Below are 13,029 nucleotides of genomic sequence, written 5' to 3'. Positions count from 1 at the left end.
TGAGCCAGGAACAGATCCCTGTGGCACCGCAGCTCCTTGTGTAAGTTCCTCTTGTTGTGGGAACATTGCAGATGGAAAGGAACTGTCTGAAGGCTGATGGGCACTGTGGCAATTGAAAAGAAAATTAAAATACATTGAATTAACCAATCCATGAGTGCTTTTACTGCTCCTGGGTCACTGAGTCATCTCTTCCTTGGGTTTCTTTGCAGTATTACTCCACTGTGATGGAGCAGCAAGTGAATGGACAGTTGATAGAGCCTCTCCAGATCTACCCACGAGGTAACGCTGAGCGAATCCTAATCAACAGCCCCAAGACCTGGTGCTGACACGGTTCCCTGGCATGTTTTGGGGAGGTTTAAATGCACAGAGCATGATGTTTCCCTCCTAATTTGGAGAGAAGAATTCATTATGGTGGGGAGTGTGGAGAGAAGTACATTTATTGCATATAAAATAGCTAATTTCCTGGAGTAAATTAGGCTAACGAGAGTCGGTTTGCAGAGTACATATTTAAGTACATTTAAAATACTCATTGGTGATGGCTCTGCCTGTACTCCAAGCAAAGCAGATGAATAACTGAAATCTTGGATATTTATGAAAACTGGGCTTTTCAAGACTCTTTTAATGTCATTAATCAGCCTGACAGACTGGGGAATGGCTCTGTCACCATTGTGGGAGTGGGGACGTGTCTGTCACAGGAGCTCCAGCCAGGACACGTTTTGAGCTGAGATTTGGGCACTTAGCAGTGGTATCCAAATATTCACAGCACTTTAATAGTTCTCCTGAACAGGGAGAGATGTAATCAATTCTGTGGACTGAGGCAATTGATAAATAGGTCATCTCCAACCTGGAAAAAATCCGTAGGCAGCTCGTTGGGTTTTTGGGAATGCAGTGCTCTCTCTGAACTCAAATAATGGTTAAAAAAAAAAAAGCCTCATGCATTACATAATTCATTCAGATCTCAGTAGCCAGGCTCTGAATCTCTGACTCTTAATTGATGAAACAGAGAAGGTTGAAATTCTCCAAGTAAATCTCCCAGCAATAAATTAATTGAAATAATTAAAAATTAAACTCTTCTCACTTAACTGATATTATACAAATAATCATACTATGAGGCTCCCAATTAAACATTCTGCACTTCCATTACTTACAACTCTCTGAAGTTTGAATTGGGCAATTAACCAACAGCCTCCTCAAACACGTGTTAATAAGGTCTCCAAAGGAGGCTGGGTTTCCTGGTAGTTCCGTGTGCTCCTATGGAAAAGAGACAGGAATTCAAGGGGAATATGGAAAATTATGTTTTTCTGGCTCAGGCTGGCAGGGTCTGATTGAGAGGGGCCTCCCAGATGTTTGAGCTGTGGCACTGCAGAGCCACCAGCCGGGAGCTGTGTCCTGCTGAGAGCAGGGGCAGCTTGGAGAGGGAAGGGTCTCCTGCTTCTTGCCAGGTGCAGATCGTGGAATCCTGGAATGGTTTGGGTTGGAAGGGACCTTAAATCCCATCCCACCCCTGCCATGGGCAGGGACACCTTGAACTACCCCAGGTTGCTCCAAGTCCTGTCCAGGCTGGCCTTGGGCACTTCCAGGGATCCAGGGGCAGCCACAGCTTCTCTGGGCACCCTGTGCCAGGGCCTCCCCACCCTCCCAGGGAACAATTCCTTCCCAATATCCCATCCATCCCTGCCCTCTGGCAGTGGGAAGCCATTCCCTGTGTCCTGGCCCTCCATCCCTTGTTGTAAGTCAGTACCTGACACACCTTAGGGTTTAAAGGACATTTTGAGATTTAACCCTCTCCTAGATTCTCCTTTTGGCTCATTCCTGCAGAATCAGCCATACCAATTCCTAATCCTGCTGCTCCCTCCTTTTCCTGTTTGCTTTGCATCCAAGGATAATCAATCTCCTCTGGCTGGGCAGACTTGGAATTGTCCCTGTGCTGCTCCAGATTCAATCCCCCCTTATCACCTCCAGATTTTCAGCACTGGCTCAGCTCTGGGTTTCCGCTGGGTATTTCCTCCTTCCCACTCTCTCCAAATTGCTCCAGAGCTCAGGTTTTGTTTCATCTTCCCAAATCACCTTCTTAAAACACCTCTTTTTCTAGGTTAGAGCTTTAAAACGCGTTTTCCCTCCCCAAACCCACCCCTGAGTTCTGCAGCTCCTCTGAAATATCGAACAAAATGTGCTTTCCTGGTCCTTTTTGCTTCCCTGCCTTCTTGTCCTGCCTCTTTAATGAACATCCCAAATTTTGTTAGCACAAGCACTTTTCTTCTGTGCCCTTTTGGCCGTGGCTCTCCACGTTCAGCACTTGAAAACCCCATCAGCAACGTGCAGCTTTCTGCCTCTAATTTCAAGTTCTTCCCTTTAAAGAGATTTCTTTGCAAGTCCTTTGAATCCTTTTCCCTTTCTGCCTCTCTAACTTCTGAGGAAATGTCAGCTCCTGCTTCCAGTCAGCTCCCAAAAACTCCTGTCTTCCATAGAAATCCTGTCAGGAGTCAATTTCCGTGTGCCATCCTGTGTTCCCTGGGCTGTGCTTTATTTATTTCATGATAAAAATATCTTAAAGGGGAAAAAATTTTGGTATTTTATCTATTTTTTAATAGGTTTATTATTGCCATTTAGGTAGTAAAAGCCAGAGGGGGGTTTTATATTGAAAAGAAACATCTGTATGTGATAAATCTATAAAAAAATGTATGTACACACACATGTATATCTATATATATTTATATGTATATCTATATATATTTATATGTATATCTATATATATATTTATATATTTATGTCTCTATCTTCTACCTATGTTATTTAGATCCCATTTGTGGAATGCAAGGTGAACACATCATTCAAATATGAACCATAAAAATTATTACTGATTGACTATCGTGTTCAAAACGTCAGTTTTAATCTATGGGCAAAATAGAATGGGCTTATATGTATTTATAATTTATAATTTCTGGTTGGTTTTTATTTTTTTAATGCCCAGAATCTCATAATATTTTTGCCTCTTTAAGATGCACATGGTAATTTTTAATGTCATTGAAAGGCATGTGGCCCTCAGTGATGTGTTTAATGACTATCACCTGTGTCCTTCTGCCTAATAAATAGTTCTGGTTCCTGCTGTCAAAACTGGGAGGGCGAGGCACGTGCACAGAGTGAGAGAAAAATCAAATTCCTGCCTGCTCAGGCCATCAATCAGCAGTGACAGCCCCTTTAACACAGCGTTTGTAGGGCACCGGAGCTGGGAAATGGGAACTGCCTGGGACACGGAGCTCGGAGCCTTTGTAGCTTCTGTGTCTGCCAAAAGCACATCCCCGAGTGGAGAGCAGGGAATGTTCACTTGGAGGCACCTCAGGAAAAGGCTTCTTCCTCGAGCAGCACATCCCTCTAAAGCCAGACATCATCATAAAGTGCCACATTTGTACCTCTGTCGCCAAAAAGTGGCGTTTTCGGTGGCATTTATTCAGTGTTTACCTTTTGGAGGCTCACTGCTGTTGTCCCTGCCGCGTTTTCCCCCGTTTCACCCAAAGTGCCTCTGACAAAATGCCTAATTCAAGACGTGTGGCAGCTGATTCCCTGAAAATCCATCTTGCAAATATTGCTGTTAAATGCCAGGGAAAAACCCAGCGTGTGAAAACACGGCGACACAAGATTGGAATTTGAATTACAAAAAGAATCCCATCGTTTGAGCCAACAGTTCTCTTGATTGTGATGTGTTTTAAGCAGAAATTAGAATTTATATTACATGGTGTCAGAAAGCTCTTAGCATTTATAAATGCTCACTCCTGCAAGTTAAAAATCCTGGGCCGTAATTCCCACTCTGGGTCTCGCCAGGCACTTTTCAATCATTTCTCTCTGCTAATTTTGGTGTCACCCTCATTTCTTTTTAAAAGATTCATTTTGAGCAAATTTGTAAATGGCCCTGATGTGTTCTACAATTTAGTCAATTACTGTTTCAGCCTGCAAACCTCCTGGGAAACGGAACATACATGGCCTCAAGGTACGAATTTCAATAATTGTTTCAGGAAAGTTAGATGGATTTGTAATGCTGTGTTCCACTTATTGAAATGTCAAATAAAACTGCACTTTCTTGAGCTCTGACAAGCAGATTTTTTTTTTCCTGAATTTTTTTTTTTTTTTTTCTTTTTTTTGGTGTGGGTGGGAGAAGGATTCATCTGCAAAATGTTGGCTGTGATATCTATATCAATATATATCTCAATGTGTGTATATAATTTCATTCAAAATGGGTTTGCCTTTTTGTTTTTAACCTCTGCTAATCATGTTCTTAAATTTTAGTAGTTCATTTATCAACTCCTGTCTGCCACTACTTCAAAGCTTTTAAACCCCCCCCACATTCCTGTGATTTCAGCAATTTATCCAAGTGCGGAAGGCACCGCAATGGAATTATTTGAGGTTTTTGATTTCTTATTGCTTCTGTAATCACATGGAGAAGACTATAAAGGTATTAAGTGATTGTTTAGTGTTTAAAATGAGAGTAAATGATGGATTTATCACCTCTTTTAGTGCATTATTTAAGACGTGAGGATGTTGCAGCCCCGGAATTGTGTAGCCTGCTAACCTACATACAGCCCTCAACCATCGGCATGCCTAGCAACAAGCTAATTAACCTTCCTAGTGAAATGAGAAATTCATGGCAAATTACAGGTTAATTAGAATGGTGTCCTCTGAACACAGGATCTGATCAAGCTCCTCTCCCTGCCCGCAGGTGAACACGCGGGCGGGGGCTGCCAACAACAGCGGCTCGGCCGCCTCCGAGGCCCTCCCCAGCAATAGGTAAGAGCCAAGCTCCTGTTCCTTCCCCTGTTTTTCTTTCATTTCCTTTCCTTAAACCAAAATGGAGCCTTGTGTGTGGTTGTTGCCAGCAGAGCTGGGGCTTGAGTAACTTTTCCAGTGGGATTGGCAAGGTGGGGAAGGCAGAATCGCCTCCGTTCATGCATCTCGTTGGGCTGGGGCTGCTGGGGCTTCCTGTGTGTTTGCTGCTGGAGAAATTGGGGTTTTCTGGGTAAGTCAGAAAGAAATTAGGGTTTTCTGGGTAAGTCAGAAAGAAATTAGGGTTTGCTGGGTGTTTCAGGTGGCTTTGTCCTTCAAAAGCATTGAGATGAAATTTGGGGCTGAGCTCACTGGTTTTAGTTGGTCCAGTGCCAAGGTCTGCATGTTCCGGTCTTCGTGGCTTGTTCATTCCAGGATTCTTTGATTTGGTCCGTTCATGCATCTCGTTGGGCTGGGGCTGCTGGGGCTTCCTGTGTGTTTGCTGCTGGAGAAATTGGGGTTTTCTGGGTAAGTCAGAAAGAAATTAGGGTTTTCTGGGTAAGTCAGAAAGAAATTAGGGTTTGCTGGGTAAGTCAGAAAGAAATTAGGGTTTGCTGGGTGTTTCAGGTGGCTTTGTCCTTCAAAAGCATTGAGATGAAATTTGGGGCTGAGCTCACTGGTTTTAGTTGGTCCAGTGCCAAGGTCTGCATGTTCCGGTCTTCGTGGCTTGTTCATTCCAGGATTCTTTGATTTGGAAGTTTGATGCCCCATTCATAGGTTTGTAATAACAAATAGCCTAAAAAATAAAGCTTGGAGGTTTCTTAGTGTGAGGTAAGATTTTTTTAAAATCTTTTCAGCTTAGGTGCCTGTTTCCTACAGTTCCAGCAAAATTTTGGAGTCCATCCCCTTTATCTTGCTTTTTACATTCTAGCCCTAATTTGAAAACTCATATTTAGCTCTTAAAATGCAAGAGAACTCATTCTCTTTTTTTCCTAGGGATTTGTTTCTTAAATGCTGGAGGATAAACTCCTTTTTATTATATGAAAGTCATAATACTCAATACTGGTGTTAAAAACCTACAAAAAACCTTTATGTTTTCTTAAAAAGAAATAAGGAGAGTCTGGTTCCATCTTCTTCCTGCAAGAGCATATCTGAACCATGGGAATAGAAACGTCTGGAGGCCCCTTTCAACCTAAATTATTCTATTATTCTAATAAGTGCGTAGTATTCCATTTATCCGTTCATCAGCATCCTGCTCCCTTTTCTGAGAGAGAAAAGGGAAGAAAAAAGAAACGTTGTGAAGATTAAGAAGATGAATTACCAGAGGTGAACGTGATCAGAGAGGCAGAGTTGTGGTGTTTGGAGGGTGAAGTTTGGGGGCCTGTCCTGAGGGTGGGACAGTCCCACAAATCCCGTTTCCCTGTGGGGACTATGGGAGATTCCAGCCTCATCCAGCAGCAGGGCTGGAGTTCTGCCCCACTGGAAACCCCATCTAAATACCCCTAAACCCAGTTTGCTGCTGCCTTTGGTGGCTCTGCTGATTGTGGAGATAAAAAAAGCCAGCCTGGCTAAGTTTGCCCCATCCCTCGGGGAACCATTGCAGCGGTGAGGATCCGACCCAAAACTCTTAAAAGAAAATAAATCTGAATGTCTTTGTGATCTGCAGTCCCCCCAATCTGAGCTAAATAAAGCTGCTTTCTGTCACTGCTGTGTGCTGTGGCTTTCAGTACTCCCTGTACTTTGAGCTTGTTCTTCAAGTGCATTGAAAATGAAGCTTCTAGAAGATTCTTGTCACCTTATCTGGTGGTTAATTGCCATTCCTTTTCCGAAACCTTCTGCACCGGGAGTTTTGTTTTTGAAGTAATTGAAAGTCTCTCTTTGTTTCATGTTCACAAATTGTTAGTCATGAAAGATGACAAGATCAACTTATGTTTCCTTGGAAAACTTAATTTTTCTTTAAAGTAGTCGTGGAACAAGAGGCCTATTAAAGAACAAAGCCACCAAATATGAAATCTGTGTTTTCACTGTTCCTGTTAATAATGATCTGTGATCAAGACACGTGCACAGGCCTTTCAAGAATATATTATTTTGTACTTTTTTTTTTTTTTAACTTCAGTAATAAGAGCAGAATGTCCCTTTGAGATAAAGTTTTGCAGATGTTGCTGCCCAGGCAGTTTGTTGTGTTGAAGGAACAGTTTGTCAGGAAAGGAGGCAAAAAGCAGAATTTTGTGAGTGGGTGGGAAGGGGTTTGAAGCCATTCAGGGCTTTACTCTGTAGCTCACCAAGCTGAGAGTTGGGGTTTGGTAAAGTTCTCTTAGAAAAAATTAGTGTGATTTGTTTTGTTGTATTGCCATGGGAGTAGATTCTCCTGAAAAAGCACAGGGATTCGGCAAATTGACCTGGAATGGGTGCACATGGAAAGCTGGACTTCCCTCAGGGATTTAGGGACATCCTGAGATTCCTAAATCAGGAATTGTGCTCTCCTGCTTCCTCTGCTCCAGCCTGTGGTCAGGGGAGGTAGTGGGGCATCACTGGCAGCACAGCCCTGAGCTGAGATCTACGGGAATTCCTGAGGAATAATGCCTTGGGGAGCTCTAAAACAAGTCATGGCACCTGAAAACTGGATGTGAGCCTTATTTTGCTGTTGTTTTTTGAAACGCCTGACATGCGAGAGCAGCTTTTTAAAATTGTCCCTCGTAGAGCTGATGAACAATAGGTTGTGTCTCACTGGGTACAGTCAGGTGTCTAAACCAGCTGCGGTGGAAAGGTGAAAAATACATTGATTTTTCTTAACTGCTCATTGCTTCTTCATTCCCGCTGTCTGCAGCTTGGCAGTGCTGACTGATGCTCCCCACACCTTCCCCTTCAAGTTTAATCTCTTCAGAATATGTAACCACGAACTTGCCTTGTTTCTCACAGCTTCGCTCTGGCTGACGGAGTGAAACGGCCCAGTCATTAAAAATAATTGCTTCTTATTTGGTTTGTTCTCTTCCAGCTTAAAAAAATCCTCTGCAGAGCTGAAGAAAATCCTTGCCAATGGCCAGGTAGGTGCTCTGGTGGAGCTTTGGCTTCATGGATGTCTCGTCCCTGCCTCATTCCAGGCTGATTGGCACCCCTGGATGGTGCAGAGCTGCTTACAGCTCATTTAGCTGTAATGTGTTCTTTTAACACAGGACTGGGGGGGACCATGGAAACCCTCATGGCACGGATGAGTCCTCTGTCCTGATTTGCTGTGATTGGCACAGCAATTTGCTTCCCATTTCTCAAAATGTGCTAATCAGGTTTAGCTGCAAATAGATCGAGGCCCTGCACACGTGTTGAGCTGCTGCTGCCACCACGTTTCTAGGGAAGAAAGTTAATCAATTTTAAATAACTGAGTCAACTGCTCGCTTAGAACGACCTCTGTGGGGTTTAGAGCAGTAGATACTTAAAAATTTAGCAGGTTCTTGCAAGGAATCACTTCAGAATCATGGAATGGTTTTGGTTAGAAGGGCTCTTAAAGCCCATCTTGAAAATCCTCTTGTTCCAGATTCTTTGCTATGGGCAGGGACACTTTCCACTATCCCAGGTGGCTCCAAGCCCTGTCCAGCCTGGCCTTGGACACTTCCAGGGATGGGGAATCCAGAACTTGTCTGGGAACCAGGGCCAGGGCCTCCTCACCCTCACAGGGGAGCAATTCCTTCCTAACCTCTAATCTAACCCTGCTCTCCTTCACTTTAAGGCCACTCTGGCCCTTTATGCAGTGTTAAATTAATGGTTAGCCTTGATTTTAAAGGTCTTTTCCAACCTTAACGATTCTATGATTCTGTGTTGTAAATCCTTCAAAAATAAGGCAAAAAATCCAACCAACCAACCAAAAAAACGCAAAGCTGTAGAACACCACCTTGTTCTTCTCTTTTTGCTCCAGGCATTCAGCCCTGGCACCCAAAATTGACTGTTTAATGTTTATGGACAAACAGCACCGTTCTTTTTTTCCCCCATTTTGAGCTGAACGTACGGACGGGCTCGCAGTGACATTAAATATACACAGTTAAATGAAACTCCCTCCAAAAGAGCCCAGATTCTTGAGCAGCCACATAAATACGTTTTAATGTTTGTCACAGGCTGAGCCCTTTGGCAGCCTTGGAGGGAGGCACCTGTCCGGTGGCTCTGAGCTGCCTATTAGGCTCTATTGACTGAGACATCTGTGTCACTGCAAATAAAAGACTCTTATTGATTTTCTTAACTGCTCTTCACTTCCCCTCCGCCTTCCGAAGGCTGAAATCTTAATTATCTCGGATGCCTATTCAGTGCCTTCACACAATGACCTCTCCAAGCCTCATTGGCATTTCATGAATCAAGGAGTTGTGGCTGAGCGTGTCAGGAAGATAAAGGCTGAGCTCTGTGGTGTCCTTCAGCCTCACCTGGAACATTTTGGGGGGGGATAAGTGGGAGTTCCCCTCCAAAACGGGAGCCCAGTGCCGCTGAATCCCTGGAATACGCCTGGGACATGGGGCTTTTAGGCTGAGTTCAGTATTCACGAGTTCCTGGCTCTCGATTTGTTAATGTTACAAAATTCATAGGTAAATTGTATATTTCTCTTGGCGACTTGAAATTCTGCGAGTACCAGCATCAGGAGGCTGAACTTTTGAATCAAGGTGGTGCTTGCTCTGATATTAGTGATTCATTTTAAAGTAAAATCCCCAAATGTGAGTAAAATCTCCCTGTGATTGGCTGGATTTGGCATTTTATTTGTTCTAAACAACAAAAAACAAGTGCTTGGTGTGCCCTGCAATAGATTCACAGATTTGTTCCTTGTGGTTTTGAATTTTAGAACCAAACTTCTTCTTACAATATTCAAAATGTTACTTCAACTCACTAAAAAAAAAAAAGAAAATAGGAATTAGGTACTTCTTGTTATGATATTAAAATTGCTACTTAAAACCACTAAAAAGAAAATAAGAATTAAGTTTTATACTTAATCCCTATTTTCTTTTTTTTAATTGGGTTTAAGTACTTCTTCTTATGATCTTAAAAATGTTACTGAAACCCACTGAAAAAAAAAAATCAGTTTTAATACTACCTTTTAGTCAACCTGATGGGAGTTAATCTGCTTTTTGTTGAGAGTGAATGATTTCAGTTGTGTTCTGCAAAATTTGGTCACAGATCCACAACTGGAGATGGTTTTCTAGTGGTAATTTTAACTTTTGTTCATTTGGGGGGATTAAGTCACACTTACCATTACTTAAGCATGGCCTGGGTCATTATTTTTGATTATTTTTTGGCAGTTTCTGCTTTGAGGCATTCCTAATGATATTCCTCTAGTAGTTTCCATTTAGGTTTAATAAGGAATTCATATTAATCATTAAAAGAAGGGGACATGATTCTTCAAGATAATCAAATATTGACAGGTTAGAAATAGCTTTCTGCCCGGGTTCATTGATATAGGTGATGTGATATAAATATTTATTTCTTTTCTGTCACTCAGAGTAAATGCCACCAATTGATTCAGCATTGATATAGTGTCAACAGTTCATAAGAAACATTTGACTGGCTCGTGTTTCCCGATTAGTCTCTGCTCTATAAAGTGGGATTTACTAAATCTCCTCAATTGGCTTCTCCGGGAGTGTGACTGCTCCGTGAATCCATGATTGCCTCCACTCGGGAAGCCCCGGCACCAGGGCAGCTCCTGCTCCAGTCAGGATTAATTGGGCATTTTGCTTTTAATGATTTATGAGAGACACACCCTGATTTCATCCCCAGCCAGGTGTGAACGAGGGATGCTTTGTTTGCTACTCCCTAATTGGAGCCTGCTTTGCTTTTCCATGAATTCCCTGAATTTTGGCAGCCAATCCAAGTTGGGGTTGCAGGTTTAATATTCCAGCCCTTCCTGCCGAGCCCGTGGTTATTAGGGGAGCGTTTTATGATGGAGAATCCAGTTTTCCCAGTAAAATAAATAAATCACCCCGTGCTTTTGGCATCTTTATTTGACCAGTAAATCACACTTTATCTCCCCATCAGCTGCAGATCCTCCCTCCACCCCAGCATTCCTGTTTTTCCCTGGGCTTCTGGTTGCCCTTTGTGCTGGGCACAGAGGATGGAGCTGCTCCTACCCCTGTCTTTTAGGGAATGATGTGGAGACAATGCTCCCTTTTCCCAGTGAGTATAAAGCAGGAGAAAAGGGGAAATGTGCTTTATGTCTCCAGTTCTGCTCAATTTGTTGTTTATAACTTGAGTAACCACCAAAAATTCTTCTCTTTTCCCCCACAAGAAACAAAAATACAAATTTATTCATGGCTTTGTGGGTTCATTTGATTTCTCTTCCAAGTGATTGGCTTAGAAGGACATTTTTGGGAATGCAAATGTTTGTTGTTACCTCCAAGACTGGAGAATTCAGGTCCTCCAGCTTGGAAGAGCAAAACTACTTAAAATTACCAAGTCTGCACCCTGAGAGAAATTATTTTTGGTGCAAGGGGTCCGCTGTAGATCCTTTACATATTTGAAATCCTATTCATGAACGATTGTTCCTCGTGAGGTGCCTTTTCCCCTTTTATTTGCATTTTCTGATGAATCCAATAAGCAAAGGAGCTTTCAGTAGTGAGATAAATGTTGCTTTTCATCACAAACCTTGGTGTTGGAATGGGCCATTTCATCCCTTCCTAAGGTACCTGGCCCAGGTTTAACCACAAATGGGTCATAAAATAATCACCTTCTATTTTGAGTTGTCTCAACTCAGGTTTTCCCAACACTCTGTAGAAATTCCAGGGAGAAACCAGGTTTTTGCTCAGGTAGTGAAAGAAAAGGACATCAATTTTGGATTAATCATTTCTGTCCTTACAACTTCTTTTAAATCAATAAAATATTTCATTTTCTGGTCATTAGAAATGCTGAGTATTGACTCTTTGGGACATTTGAGCTTGTGATCATCGCTTGTGTTAATACACAAAAATGACATCTTTAAGCAGCCAGGCCAAATTATGTGAAATATTTAACTTGGTGTCCCATAAAATACAAGTAATTACTGAAAATGAGTTAATGTTTCCTAGGAAAATACCTTTTCAAAGCAGGATTTGCCCAAACATTTGGAAGAGAAAATTGCTTTGAGCCCAGAACTAATTCTGATTAAAACATTTATATTTTAAAGTATAAATGTGCATTCCAAAATATCTTTAGTGGGATTTTTTCATTTGTGCAAAATCCAAATAACTCTGTTTGTCCAGAAGGCTGAACTGTGGTTCTACATTTGAATTGCTTCTTGGGCAATATAATGATCTGTTGTAAAATCCATATAAAAAGGATCCCAAATTCAGGAATTTGCAGTGTGCAGTGCTTTTATCAGCTGCTGCTGGATTTCTGAGCATCTGAGTTGTCCCAGTGAGCAGAAAGATGGAGGTGAAGAATTCATTGTGTAGTTCAAGGAAAATGGTTTTTATTGCAATTCCAGACTGATTATTTTTATTAAAAGAAGTGCTTTAGATAAAAGCTGCATAAATGGAGCTCTGCAGAGCAACCCCACTGACAGAGCTGCCACTCAATTAGGATCAATTATGCTGATTCCAGAATAAATCATAAACTTTTCCAGGCACACTCCAGCTGCCAGTTTCTGTCGGATTGTTTCCATTCACCTCCAACTTTGGCTCTGGTTATGTGCTGCTCTGGAGCCCCTTTTCCTCTCAGTATCTGTGCCCTGACCCTCTTGAGCTATATTATATCATTCCATTTTGACACCTTTTATCAAACTTTAATGAAATGACCCAGGCAAACAAATTGTCATTAAACTTTCCATCACTTTGTCCCTTGGTATCGTCTTTTATAAATTGGACAGCAAATGTTGTATTGATCTTCTCGTTCTTGCAGCTGAACTTGAAATGACCCAGACTGCTTGTTGTTTATGGCCTGGAGTTGCTTTTCCTTGACATTTCCATCCACAGCATGACATCTCTTTTGTTTTTCTTTCTTTCTTGTGGAGATGAATGAACAAGACATACGATACCGAGACATCCTCGGGCACGGCAACGGAGGCACAGTCTACAAGTGAGTGGGGGATTTCACTGAAAATCTGGGAAAAAATTCAAATGTAACAGCGTTTTTATTTTTACCCTTTGGGGTATAGATGGGCCCTTGCTGCTGTGCAGGAAAGGAATTCGTAGTATAAACTTTTAAACCGTTCTGAGGGCATTTTAGTTTGTTTTTAACGCAGCTTTGAGTCCTTTCTGGGTAACAAGTTAATGGTTCACAAGTAGAACTTGGGATGTGCTGGAGCATCATGGATTGGCCTCCAGGATTTGCAATTCC

General features: G+C 42.1%; 1 protein-coding gene across 1 annotated transcript in view; it reads left to right on the top strand.

Annotated features, from left to right (window-relative positions):
* MAP2K5 (mitogen-activated protein kinase kinase 5) overlaps positions 1–13,029 on the top strand; it is a 120,406-nt gene that overhangs the window by 12,514 nt on the left and 94,863 nt on the right. The window contains exons 4-8 of the mRNA XM_017738578.1: positions 210–279; positions 3,945–3,985; positions 4,712–4,779; positions 7,751–7,799; positions 12,704–12,768. Coding sequence (XP_017594067.1) covers positions 210–279; positions 3,945–3,985; positions 4,712–4,779; positions 7,751–7,799; positions 12,704–12,768 — 293 coding nt within the window. The remainder of the gene's footprint in view (positions 1–209; positions 280–3,944; positions 3,986–4,711; positions 4,780–7,750; positions 7,800–12,703; positions 12,769–13,029) is intronic.

The sequence above is a fragment of the Corvus brachyrhynchos genome, unplaced genomic scaffold, assembly GCF_000691975.1.
Source record: "Corvus brachyrhynchos isolate BGI_N302 unplaced genomic scaffold, ASM69197v1 scaffold200, whole genome shotgun sequence".
NCBI lineage: Eukaryota > Metazoa > Chordata > Aves > Passeriformes > Corvidae > Corvus > Corvus brachyrhynchos.
Note: the sequence above shows the minus strand (reverse complement) of the source record. Positions and strands in the feature narration are given on the sequence as shown.